This window comes from Alligator mississippiensis, chromosome 1 (genome assembly GCF_030867095.1).
Source record: "Alligator mississippiensis isolate rAllMis1 chromosome 1, rAllMis1, whole genome shotgun sequence".
Classification (NCBI taxonomy): Eukaryota; Metazoa; Chordata; order Crocodylia; family Alligatoridae; genus Alligator; species Alligator mississippiensis.
The window spans coordinates 315374842-315387811 of record NC_081824.1 but is presented as its reverse complement, the minus strand read 5'-3'; the positions used below and the strand labels follow the sequence as shown (position 1 = coordinate 315387811).

Sequence of the window (12970 nt, the reverse complement as noted above, 5' to 3'; positions counted from 1 at the left end):
GAGACTAAGTCAGGGCTGTTTGTTGAATATACTGTTAAGGACTGTTACCATCCTAATTAATCAAGTTAGAAATTACAGCTGTAGTCGGTTTCCCCCCAATTCTTGTTATCAATTTTCTTCTCTTTTGAGACAAAGCAAATATAAATTTTGTGTTCATTTGTCATTCGTTCTTTGACTTCAGCATCTCTGAAAATAACAATGTAGCACAAAAGACCAGTATTTACCTAGTTGTAATGTGGGTTGCCATGGTGTTTTGCAAATTATTGCAATTATGTTCACCATGCGAGTCGCCCTTGGTAACTGGCGAAAAAACTGATAATCCTGTTTTGAACAAAAGGTCAAATTGCTGAATAGAAAGTCTTGATTAACTAAAAGATGTACAAAGTGGAATTATTTCCTACCATTCAGAAATAGTTCTTGATCGGGTTTGGGGGAGGGGGTGAGTAAGTACATCTGATTACTGAAGTACAAAGCATTGAAAGGATGTTGTCTTGAGCCTTTCATGTAGTCTTAATGGTGGCTTTTTTGTCAAATTTACCCATTTGCGGCATTGAAAGAGGCAGCTGCATTTAAGCTGGAGAGATGGTGCTTTTTCAAGAGTTCGGTGCATGGAAAGTTCTCAGCAGTATCTGCAGTTTACTATTAGACCCTGGTCTATTAAAACTGATGTGCTGCATTTGAGCCCATTGCTCTTGGTGCTTGTAAAACGCTCTGACTGATGATCTAATAAAGTGCTCTTACCGGACAATCTCTGATCAGATACTTAAAAAAAAAAATCACAAGCTATGGAATGGTGGGGATAGAAACAGATGGCTATACTGAAAAGTTTATTGCTTTTTAATCTATGTTGAGGCAATTTTATTAATATTCCATTGTTTCTAGTATTTCTTGTTATTAAAGTGAAGGTATAGCTATTGCTCCAGAAGCCATGTTCGCTTTAATTTTACAGAGGTTATTTCAAAAAGATTTAAAAATACTTAACTTTTAAGCAGTCTGCAATGATGGCATAGATAAAAAGTCCTGTTTCTGTCAGCCTACTCAAATCATAGTATAATGGCTTCTCAGTCTACTAGAGGGGTGTAGAGATGTCCTTTTTTTAATAGCTACCTGGAAATTAATGCTCAGAACTTTAGAGAGCTTGTGTGAGAGGGGTATGAAAGCAAAGTAAACCTTAACAAGTTTGTGGGTTTACATTCTGCATCACCTAGCAACCCCCCAGCTCAGCCAGTTCTCTTGTCTGCCCTCGGTCCTGTTTACAGACCATTCAAACTGCTCTTCGAAACCATGAAAGATATTCAGTTTCATTAGTGCCATTCTCAAGGAGAAAATAATTAAACTTAAATGAACAAACATTGCTTAGTGATGCTTTAAACTCTCTTCTGGATTTAAGATGATCAGGCTATTGAGACTTTTCTTTCCGTCATCCTCATTTATATCAGTAAGCTCTTCTAAACTTAAAGAACCACACACGCATGGGGATGTGTATGTGTAATATTCCTTGAACCTTCATAAATGAACAGACTTCAGTACTTAGCTGTACTTACGATCAGACTGTCTAACATTTACCTTTTCATTTCTTTGTTTCTTTTCCGTTTTTTTTATTTGCTTGAAATGTTTGTATGCATTTGAACTGACATCTTTTTTATCACCATATATATTGGAAAATCTATTCATAGTATATTCAGTATTGCATCAACATGTCATATTTAGCTTCCCACAAAACAGTTCTCTAATACAATAGGTTCATGGATTATGGGGGGAATGAAATGCTTTTAGTTTCCTAGCTAAAGTGGAGCCACAGTTCCCACGAAACCTTGAGTTCTAACTATTTGTATTTTGTTAGTTTCCCTAACATGTGCAATACATGGCTGGACTGTATGAGCTCTTTGTGCTTTCTTGACAGTTGACAGACAAAGCAAAATTATTCCTGAAGCAAGGTACTGTACTTAGTTGTGACCTATTATAGCCTAAGAATGCAGCTTGCTTTGAGTTGGATGAATAGGGAGACTATTTTACAGAATAGACTTGAATATACTACTAGAGGTTTTAGTTGTCTGTACAGAATACATACACATCTTCCATTGAGCTTTTTTCCCAAATGTAATTTTCCATATATAGTCATTTTAAGTATATTTTCCCCAGTTGCTTGCATGGAACTGAATTTAACTACTTTGGTATTGTCCTATAGTGGTAAAATAAAATTGCTGGTAATTGTTGGCTTTCTTTGTGCACAGTATGGCAGGCAATGAAGGCTTGTGTGTTACTCTTTAATGTTCTTAGGGTGCATCTTCTGGTGCTCAGGCCCTGATTGCAAATTAGGGTAACAAGGCTGAGGTATTGGCCTTGATGTGAAGCAAAGCAGAACACGTTTGCTAATTTATTATATAAATGTACAATTGCTAAGGCTGGAATTTGTCCACTTGTAGTGCTATTACATGTGTTTAAATGAGGAGCCACTGTTTGCATCTAACCTATCATAAGGATTTGGAGTGCTCCATTATCCTTTCAGCAGGCTGATGGCAGAGCCTGGTCTTGCAAAAATGAGAAGATCAATAAGTTTGAAATAACTTGTATGAAATGACATGCGATTGTACATTTAAAGAGATGTTTTACTTAAAAAAATCAATTTTTAATAACATGTAAAAATTCTTATATTGACCTACAAGATATTTTCTGCTTTTGCCTTGCTTAATAATTGTGTTAAAAGTATTAACTTTGGGAGGTTTTATATATTTTTTTTTACTTGCTTGGTCCTTTACCTCCTGTTACAGCACCTGAGGTTTAATAATCAAGCTGGCATATGCTGTATAGACAGCATACCTTTAAAAGCAATACAATATTCCTGTAAAGAGTTCTCATTGGAGATTTTTTTAGAGACCTCTTCCAGTTCAGCGTGATATTTGGATCAGAAGGTAGTTTTTGCTGTTTGAAAATCCTAAGTCACGATATGTCATTTTTTAAAAGCTAGGAACTTCTACTGTGCATAGCCTAAAAAGGGGTACAAGTTTTATGATTAGTACGATGGTGCAGAAGTATCTGTTGCTTACAGAGAATAAATAGGTATTCGCTGTGTGGTGAGAAATGTATGCTTTTCTATAATATACTAGCCAATTGCCCATCAAGAATGACGTGGGGTGGTGGGGCTGCTGGATGGAGTGCTGCCACCTAACGCCCCATGCTGCTGCTGTTCTGCCTCTTGCAGAGAGTAGGGTGGGGGGGGACCCTCTGTCCGGTCCTCGGTGGCTTCAAAATCATGGTGGCGCTCCCCCACGCTTGGAGCACTTTGATTGGCTGTTTCTGTCAGCCAATCAGAGTGCGAATAAAGTGTTACAGATGGACCAACAGACAGACTTAGGCTTTTATAATATTAGAATGTTGAGAAAAGGGAGATTTCTTATAGGACCAAATCCTGTTAATATGGAAGTCAACAGCAGATTTAGAGAGAAGGATATATAATTTGGTGTTGAGTACTTTGGGTTAGAGTAGGTGTACATTCAGTACATTTCATAATGGCAGTCCAAAAACCACCTTTGCATTGTTGCTAGGAATTTTCTACATTATTTCAGTTGCCAGCTGCTTTAAAATTTGCTGGTTATCAGTGGTCTGCTGGAGCAATGGGAATCACCAAGGCTTTGTAAATCATGGACCAAAGTTTCCTTTTCCCCACCTAACACTGTTATGTTCTCTCATGTACTATACCACTTCTGTGTGCCTTCCATTTCTTCTGTTGTCCATCTGTCCTAGCTCTAGGACCACTTGGCATTACTAACATGTCGCAGTGGCCCTAACACAAGAGAATAAGAATACCAAATTTGGGGGGTTTAAAAGGGGCATATTCCTGAGTGAATTTCATTTATATCGATTTTCTTTTTAGGCTTGCCTCTAGTGAGTGCTTTCAGTTGCACAGATTTCACTCTTTTCCCCCCGCCTCCCAGCCACACAAGATCTTTGAAGGAGACTTGCATTTTCTCTAAAAGGTCACTTCCTGCCCATTAGCCAGCCCAGGTGATGGTTTCTCAGATAAATGTTGAAAAAGCAGAAATTCCTTTTGTGGCTAGATGATATTATCTGCCTCATTACCACAAATGAGTCTGAGTTTTGTCCTGGCCAAAACTCAAAAAGATGTCAAATGTATTGGAGTCATAACATGTGAGCCAGCTCTGTGTTCCTCCTGTGTGATGAAAGCCAGCCATTCAAAACTACTAATGGAAATAGTATCTTCATCATAGAACCATACTGTATCATGCCATATCTTCTGAAAAATGCAATAGTTCAATCAATCTGCAGGAAGTCAAACTCATCCCTGAAAGCCTCACTAGTTTACCATCTTTCCAATCACATTTCTGAATCTAAATAATTGAAGTAGTAGTCTCTAGGGGTGTGCAAAACGGGCTATATTCAATTTGGATCATGGACAGTGATTCGTTTCATTGATTCAGATCACTGTCTCAATTTGATTCGTCCAAATCCAAATCTGAAGATTTGATGTGGATTCAGAGAATCAGTGATTTGGCCATAGACACAGCTTTAAATGTTTTTTCTACATACCTGAAGGTACCAGGCGTGGTTTGTGAATGCTGTGATGGTGGGGCGGATAGAGCATCCCGCGGGGGGGGGGGGGTCTGCACGCTCGGCACCAAACCTGGAAGTAGACCGGAAGTACTTCTGGCGATTGACTCCCCAGCTTGGTGATGGGCCACAGTGGGGGGTACCCCAGGTGCCCCCCCCCGACCCAGGAGGCACCAGTCACCGAGCCAGGGGGTAGAGGGGTCCCCTGTGTGCTCCCCGGCAGACCTGGGAGTGGACTGGAAGTGCTTCTGGTCCACTTTCAGGTCTTCTGCCAAGCATGCTGGGGACCCCCTTGTGCTCCTGTGGGACACTCTAACCACCCCAGCATCTCAGCATTCACAAGCTGCCTGGTACCTTGATGTATGTAGAAAAAACATTTAAAGCTGTCTATGTCTAAATCATCGAATCTTTCCGAATCTCGGAATCAATTCGGAGGGTTCTGGTTTGATTCTGAGAGATTAAAGGGTCTCCTGATTCGCTTTGGATTCGGGGTTTTGACCACTGAATCGCGCCGAATCGAATCAGTGACCAAAGTTTCACACAGCCCTAATAATCTCAACCACAGTGCAATGACATGTGACATTCTGGATTTATCACAATTAGGGTTCATACCAGGGAACATAGCACAAAGACAACTAGCCAGCCTTCTACAACAGAACTTAGAAGTATTGTGATAAGCAATTACACTGTCTCTATATATATGACCTAATTTTTAGGGTATCAAAGATCTATACTAATTGCTCTTTCTTTTCAGTATCTACCTGTGACCACTGGTAGAGATAATGAGAGACCATGAACAATCTGCAGAGATCCTCAATCAAATGTTGCGTTCATCATTGCTATAATGACTGCAACTACTTAGGGGTTGCTGCTTGGAAAAGATCAGCAGTTTGAAGATGAGCTGAATCAAGTTGAACCCAGGCAAGGCCAAAGTCAGGCAAGGCCAAAGTCAGGCTGACTGGCAAGAGAAGTGCTTGAGACAATTTTCCCACCTTCCATTTAAGTTGTTACAGCCTATATTTGTTAAATGGTTTGAAGCCTCAAGGCCCCTTTTTATTTCTCACTACATTTGGAAGACCAGGTGAAATCAATGTCTAAAACTGTTGCCTTCCACTTCCAGCCCCTTTCTTCTAGATTAGGAGCTAGTTATAGTAGTTCAAGCATTTTTTTATTCCTATGCTGGATATCTAATTCACTGTATCAGAAGCTGCATGTGAAGATAATGAACAGGCTATAGCTGGTACTGATTCTTGCTCCTTGCTGCCTACATAGTCAGGCAGTCATAAGTCTATTAGATCTGTGCATGGGTTCCTCTGCCAGCTCGTAGTTGGTTTAAAACGGTAATTCAAGGTTTTGGTCCTAATAATCTTCCAAATGATCAATTAATCAAACCCTCCCTGCTTTAAAGGCTGAATTTTCAATCTGTACTTCAGATATAGTTATGGTGCCCTAAGGTGATGCAAATAAAGTGCAGGACAGGTTGCATTAGAGTAGGAGACAGTGTCCTCAGCTGAGTGAATCCAGCTATAAGAACCAATTTGAAGAAGAATTTAGGTACATTTGGGTTCTTTACAAACTAGGGAAAATCTTCCTTTTCATAAAAGGTCATTCATTCTACAAAACCAGCAGCATGCCACGAACACATTTACACAAGGAACCCCCAGATTTAGAAGAATTAGAAAATTATAAGAACTTCCATTTTTGAAGATGTTGAGAAATCTCATATTTCTATTGATTTTTTTTGTTTTGTTTTTAATCACGAAATGTGCTCAGGTTTTTCAGTGAAGATCAAAGTATGAAGCTGTGAAGTTGGGTGCTCTCCAATCTCTGTATTGTTTCTTTTCCATGTTAGGTATATGCATATGGCTCCATCTCAACATAAAGTAACATGGTTTTAAGTGATGTTAGCCTCTTTGGCAGAAGTTTTAGTCATAGTATTCTAAGAGATTTTGCATGTCCTCTTCAACATACTGGAGTTATAGCATAAAATTTAGGTAGCTCTTCTTCTCATAGCAAGGGGTTAAAGACTTCTGACTTCCTTTGGCTTTGATCTGTTCTCTGGCAAAAAGGCCCCATCTGCAGGTAAACAAGGTTCTTTGGGTAAATGTAATATCTTTTATTAGACCAACTTTAGTGTAACTTTAGTTGGTCTAATAAAATATATCACGTTTACCCAAAGAACCTTGCTTACCTGTACCTTTAGACCAACACGGCTACAACGAAAAACCCCATCTACATGTTGCACTTAAGGTGTGATTAACCAGTTAATCATGTCTTAGGGCTAGGGACAGACATTCAAAAAAGCCTGAGCCTGAATTGATTCAATCTTTTCAGGTTAGTTTAACCTGGCTAGGCTGAACTGGTTTGTAACTGCACAGACATCCCCTCTGGACTGAAGAAATGCAGGCGCATGCCTGCAGTGGCTGAGGCTAGAAGTCGGGTGGCACTAGAGTAGCCCTCCCTTCCCTTTGGCAGTGCTGAGTCGGGGGGGGTGGCGACGGACGTTGCCAGGCCCCGGCAGGAGGCTCTGATTAGGGATGGGTTCTCCCTGGCTGGTGCTGGTGCTGCTCTACCTGCAGCCTCTGCAGGATCTCTGACAGAGAGCCCCGCCCAGGGCTTCAAAGCATGTGGGATGCTGGGGGACTCTGGTTTAAGTTAAACCAGGAAGATGTCTAGGGCTAGGGACAGACATTCAAAAAGCCTGAGCCTGAATTAATTCAGTCTTTGCAGGCTAGTCTAACCTGCAAAGCTTGAACCGATTTGGAGGTGGATAGACATTCCCTTTTCATTCCAGAAATGCAGGCACATGCCTGCAGTGGCTCAGGCTAGAAGCCGTGGGTGCTAGAGCAGCCCTCCTTTCCCTTCTAAGTACTGAGCTGAGGGGGTGTGGCCAGGCAAGACTCTCTGATAGGGAATTGATAACAGTGTTTGTCATTCCATTAGGAAAACAACAGAGGGACGTTGCCAGCTATCTGTTGATTCTGCCTTTGTCACAGCAGGGACCGTAGCCAGCACGTGGTCTGCTAGCTGATACAGACACCTCTCAGCAAGACAGAGCAGAGTGGGGAATTCCTGCTTAGCAGGGAGTGGTGAGGGGAAAGGGAGAGCAGCTTGGAAGTCTCTGCTGGAGCTGCAGCCAGGGAGCAGGGGAGTGGGACCAGGCCTTCTGTGGAGCAGAGATGCCCACCCCAGAGAGCATGTCGGGATGCTGGGGGGGGTGGTTTAACTTAAACCAACAAGGAGCCTGGGACAGATATTTCATAAACCTGTTTGAGCCAAATCAGTTAAGTCTGATTTATCTCAAACCTGTTTCAGCCATTTTCAAACTGGTTTATGTGCATTGAACATCTTTTCCTGTTACAGGTTTAAACCAGTTTCTGATCGCTTAAACGGGTTTATGTGTAATGTCTGTCCCTAGCCTAAGTGGTCACCCAGCCACATATTCAGTAAATTAATGGCATGATAAAAAGAGAAATAGGCTACAAAGTTATTCCACAAAATATACAAAAACTTTGTAGCTGCTTCCTATTGCACCATTAATTGAATGTGTGGCTGGGAGCCCCATCAGCTGCCTGTTGCTCCCAACCAGGAGTCCCATGTGAACCACTAAGCTTGGGAGTTCCCAGCGGACAGGGTTCCCATCTGTGGGATTTCATGGTGTGCCCCCGTGGCTGGGAGCCCAGTCAGTTGAAGGGGCTCCTAACTGCAGGAGTTTGCTTCTTAACGGGTGGGGGAGGCTCAGGATCAGGCTTCCCCTCCCCAGCGATAAGGCACAAAGAGATCTAATATGTAGTTCCGCAGTCACGCCTCCTGCCATGCACATGTGTCATGACAGGAGGTGTTATTGTGTGACTCACGCATTAAATCCCATTGTGTAGAGGGGTCCAAAGGCTGATCAGATTGATATGTTGGAGGAGACTCCATTGTTCCTTTGTTCATAATTAAAACAGAATTTAAGAGAAGTTTGAGAGAACAGGTTATTACTGATAAAAGGAGAAAATGTTAATGGGAGGCCACCGTTAACATTGTCTGCACATCCTGTGCTTGGGTGTTTGGTTTTTTTTCACGTGTTACTCCAGCACTTCTAATGTCAGCAGAATGGCAGAGATCTGAGAGAGAAAAAATCTCTAGTAAATAACAGGAAAATGTCTGCCCATGAGAAATGCTTTATTGACCATTTGTTTTGTGAGTCCTAGTTCTCTGTTCTTTGTCCCCTGGAATTTGAAGAATGATGGCCAAGGAAGAGTATTTGTATTTGGGAACAGCACTTCCCTTTCTGGAATTCCTGACTGAACATTAATGAGAGAACCTGGAGTTCTAAAGGAGCAGAATCTTTCTCACAATGTATCCGAGGACAGCATAAGATGTTCTGACCATAAAGTTGTTTCAGTGGCAACAAGTGTTATGCTCTACTTCTGTTCTTGTCCTAGAGCCTCAAGGCTTTCCTGAGTAGACCAGTGAGCTTGATTTGAGGTACGGATATTAACACGAATTCGGTTAATACTTTGGATAAGCTCAGATCAACTGCCAGATTCTTGGTTATTTCCCAGACATCTTAGTGAAAGAAGCCCTTCCTATAGATATAAGTAGACGTGTAATTTTGACCTATCCTGTAATCCAATTTTAGGGAAATAAGCAAAGATTAAATCAGGAGAAACATTTGTCTTTGTTGGTGTCTTAACGCTTTTCTTTCAGAGGCAGACAGACACTGGGCAAAAGGTTGATGGAGGTTCTTAAAGCCCTTCACAGTAATCAGTGATTTCATGCCTTTACCCAATTTGTGGAAAGAGTCAGGTTTTTTAGAACTAAAAAACCTATCTTTTCTAATCTTTTCTTAAGAGAAATATCTAAGAGGCAAAATCAATTGTCAATTCCTATCAATTTTCTTATAAGACAGGGTCCTTAAAGTAGGAGTAAGGGATGAATTTCCTTATTAAGGAAAGGGAAGAAATGTTTTTTTGGAGATTTTTTGTTTTTGTTTTGTTTTTGCTCTGTTAAACATGAAGCTTGACAGCAATTTTTTTTCTTTCTAGGATACTTGTGTGTCCTTCTCTCCCCCCCCCCCCCATTACCACAGTACTTGAGTGTCTCGATCTACATCCTCACCATACCTTGTGTTTTACAGACCGGGAACAGAGGCACAGAGAGATTAAGCTAAGTGACTTGCTCAATGTCACATAGGGGGTCTAGCCTGTAGTTCTAAACTAATACCATAATCACTGGATCATCCTTCCTCTCTTAACATTTTCTTAAGCTAACTTACATTTTTTAGTTGCTGCTACTCAAAGAATTACATCAACTTTTTTGTGTCATAGAATCATAGAGAAGTAGGGCTGGAAGAGACCTGCAGAGGGCATCTAGTCCAACTCCCTGCCAGAGGCAGAATTATCCCTATCTAAACCATCCTATACAATCCATAATCTAAACTTTACATAAGACTGCCATCAACCCTGGCATAACATAGACCTGCCACGAGTAAAGCAGGGGAGCCACTGCAGCCAAAATCCTGATTTCATGAAATGTTGTCAATATATGCTGAAGAGATCCTGGGTAGTGGGCCATGTCTCCTGCTACAGAGGAAGGCAAAAACAGTCCATGCCAATCTGACCACGGGGTGAAATTCCCTCCTGACTCTAACTATGGCAATCAGTCTGATACTGGGCAGACCATCTAGTTAGGAACCTCTCTCTGGCTTTAGTCCTAGCAGGAGCATTGGCACACCACAGTCAAAGTCCCAGCCTGGGCTGTAGCCAACACTGAATGCCTCTAGGAAGGCTTAAAAACACCCTGATCATAGCAGAATATAGGAGAGGGGCAATCAGCAAAGTCCAGAAGCATGGGAAATACCCAGAGTAAAACATGGGCATAGCTATATCTATATAATCCCCAACCAGGGGCTGTCCAACCTTTTCTTGAACATCTTCAGTGATGGAGAGTCCACAACTTCCCTAGGCAGTCTATTCCACTGCCTCATTATTGTAACAGTGAAGAAGTTTTTCCAGATATCCAATCTAAACTTACTTTGCTGCAACTTTAAGCTATTGGTCTGCATCTTCCTCTCTGCGATGCTTTTCCACTTCTTTATGGCAGCTCTTCAAGTACTTGAAGATTGCTGTTGTGTCCCTTCTGAAGTGCTTTTCCGCAAGCTGAACATGCCTAGCTCCTTCAGTCTCTCTTCATATGACTTAATTTCCAAACCCTTGGTCATCTTGCCCGCCTCTGGACTCTCTCTTACTTCTCTATATCCTTATTAAAATGTGGAGCCCAGAACTGCACACAGTACTCCAAGTGAGACCTAATCACTGCCAAGTAGAGAGGTACTATCACTTCTAGGGGTACACCAATAAAAATTTTCTTGACTGATATCCATAGCCAATTATTAACCAAACATATAGGCTGATGCCGATCTGATAACTGATTTATCTGTTTTACTGATAAGATTTACTGACATAAATCAGCCGTTTTTATTTTTTATGGCATGCTCTAGCAGCCTCCTGCATCTCTTGTATCAGCATCCCAGCACTTAAAAATGGCAACAGCAGCTGAGCAGGATGAGGACAAATGCTGGCTGTTTGCTGTGGGCTTGGGCTCTCCACTCTGCTGCCTTTCACTGAGGAGCCCTGCACCAGCTGCATGCCCCCTGCCCATTTGGGAGCGGGGGACACAACTCACGGTCCCCACTGCTGCTGGGTGGACAGGGAATGCGCACATTACGCAGCTGGTGCAGGGCACCCAATGGAAAGGCAGCACAGTGGAGAGCCCTGAGCTCACAGTGAGCAGCCTGCATCTGCCCCGCTTACAAATCTGGCAGGGCATGCCACCCCTGAGGGTGCACACAGTGGCAGGTACCCACTTCTCCCCTCCCATCCCCCCTGGACATACCACCTGTAGCTTCATCCAGCTCTCCACCCTGGCCCCAGGTCCCATGCGCTGCCCTGGCTTAGCAGTGTCCCCAACCCCATTCCCTCCCTCACTGTGAGAGCCTTGATCAGTCCCATCCTCCACGCCCTTTCCCCTCCATAGACTTACCTACAGGGAGGTGCTCTCCACGCTGCCTGGCTGTATCTGTAGATTCATAGATTGTAAAGCCAGAAGGGAACCTTGGAAGATCATCGGGTCCAGCTCCTTGCACCAAGTAGGAAAGATAACTGGGGGTCAGGTGACCCCAGCAGTGTGAGTGTCTAGTAGGGGTGTGCGAAACAGCACCATTTCATTTTGACTTTCATTTTGCCATTTTGAAGGGACAGTGTTTCGTTTAGTTCTGCTTCAAAGCACTGTTCCGTTTCATTTAATCAAAACTGTTTCACTGTTTCAACGTGTTTCGACATTTTGCCCATAGACTATAATGGGAAATCATGAAAACGCTTAAAACATTGTCATTTCTTGCCTGATTTGGATGCAAATTGCAGGGATGGTAGCCCCTTCTGAGGGCATGAAGTCTGCCAAGTTTCAAGGAGATAGGTGAAGAGGTTTCTGGGAAACTGCACCTCAAACTGTTCAAAGCAAAACTCATGACACTTGCTGGCAGTGGCAGCCTCCTCTCATCCTGTGCGCAGGACTGGGGGCCTGCACCCCCGGGAGGGCTGTGGGGCTGTGCTGGACTCCTCCCAGGGTGCAGGCCCTGGGATCTGTGCACCAGATGAGAGGAGGCTGCCGCTGCCACCTAGGAACCGTCACTGAAGCCAAGTTCGACTTTGAAACTCGAAATGTTTCGAAAAGTTTTGAGTGCCCTCATTTCATTTCTAAGCTGTTTCAAAGCCTTTTGTTTCATTTTGATTTCACTGTTTCGAGCTTGAGATGTGTTGAAATAGTTTCAAAACAAAACACCCTGCAAAATTCTGCGCAGTCCTACTGTCTAGTCTCCTCTTGAAGATTTCCAGGTTAGATGATTGCACCAGCTCTGGAAGAAGCTTATTCCACAGTCTGGACACCCTGACTTTGAAGAAGTTTTTCCTAATGTTGAGCCTGAATCGATCTTCCAGGAGTTTGTGGCCATTACTCTGGATTCTCCCCTCCGGTGCCCTAGTGAACAGTTGCTCACTAAGACCTTGATGTACTCTGCTAGTGTAGCAGTAAGCTGCTACCAGATCCCCTCTCAGCCGCCTTTTCCTCTGGCTGAAGAGTCCCAGATCCCTCAGCCTTTCCTTGTATGGCTTGCTGTGTAAGACACTGATCATACTGATGGCTCTTCTTTGGACTCTCTCTAGCTTGTCCACATCCTTGCTAAAGTGTGGTGCCCAGAACTGAATTTAGTACTCTAGCTGCAGTCTCACCAGTGCTGAGTAGAGCGGAAGAATCACCTCTTTGGTTTTGCTGGAGATGCATCGATTGTTGTTTGCCAGCGTATTATTTGCCTACTGGCTAGAGCATCACACTGCTGGTTCATATTCATACTGTGGTC

General features: G+C 42.8%; 1 protein-coding gene across 7 annotated transcripts in view; it reads left to right on the top strand.

Moving 5' to 3' along the window:
• Positions 1 to 12970, top strand: part of POLA1 (DNA polymerase alpha 1, catalytic subunit) — a 301656-nt gene that overhangs the window by 184989 nt on the left and 103697 nt on the right. Inside the window, exon 35 of one of the 7 annotated variants that reach the window (XM_059720837.1) lies at positions 5324 to 5380. The exons of the other annotated variants lie outside the window; for them this stretch is intronic. Coding sequence (XP_059576820.1) covers positions 5324 to 5365 — 42 coding nt within the window. The 3' untranslated portion in view covers positions 5366 to 5380. Of the gene's footprint in view, positions 1 to 5323; positions 5381 to 12970 lie in introns of those variants that run through there. 7 annotated transcript variants of the gene reach the window in all.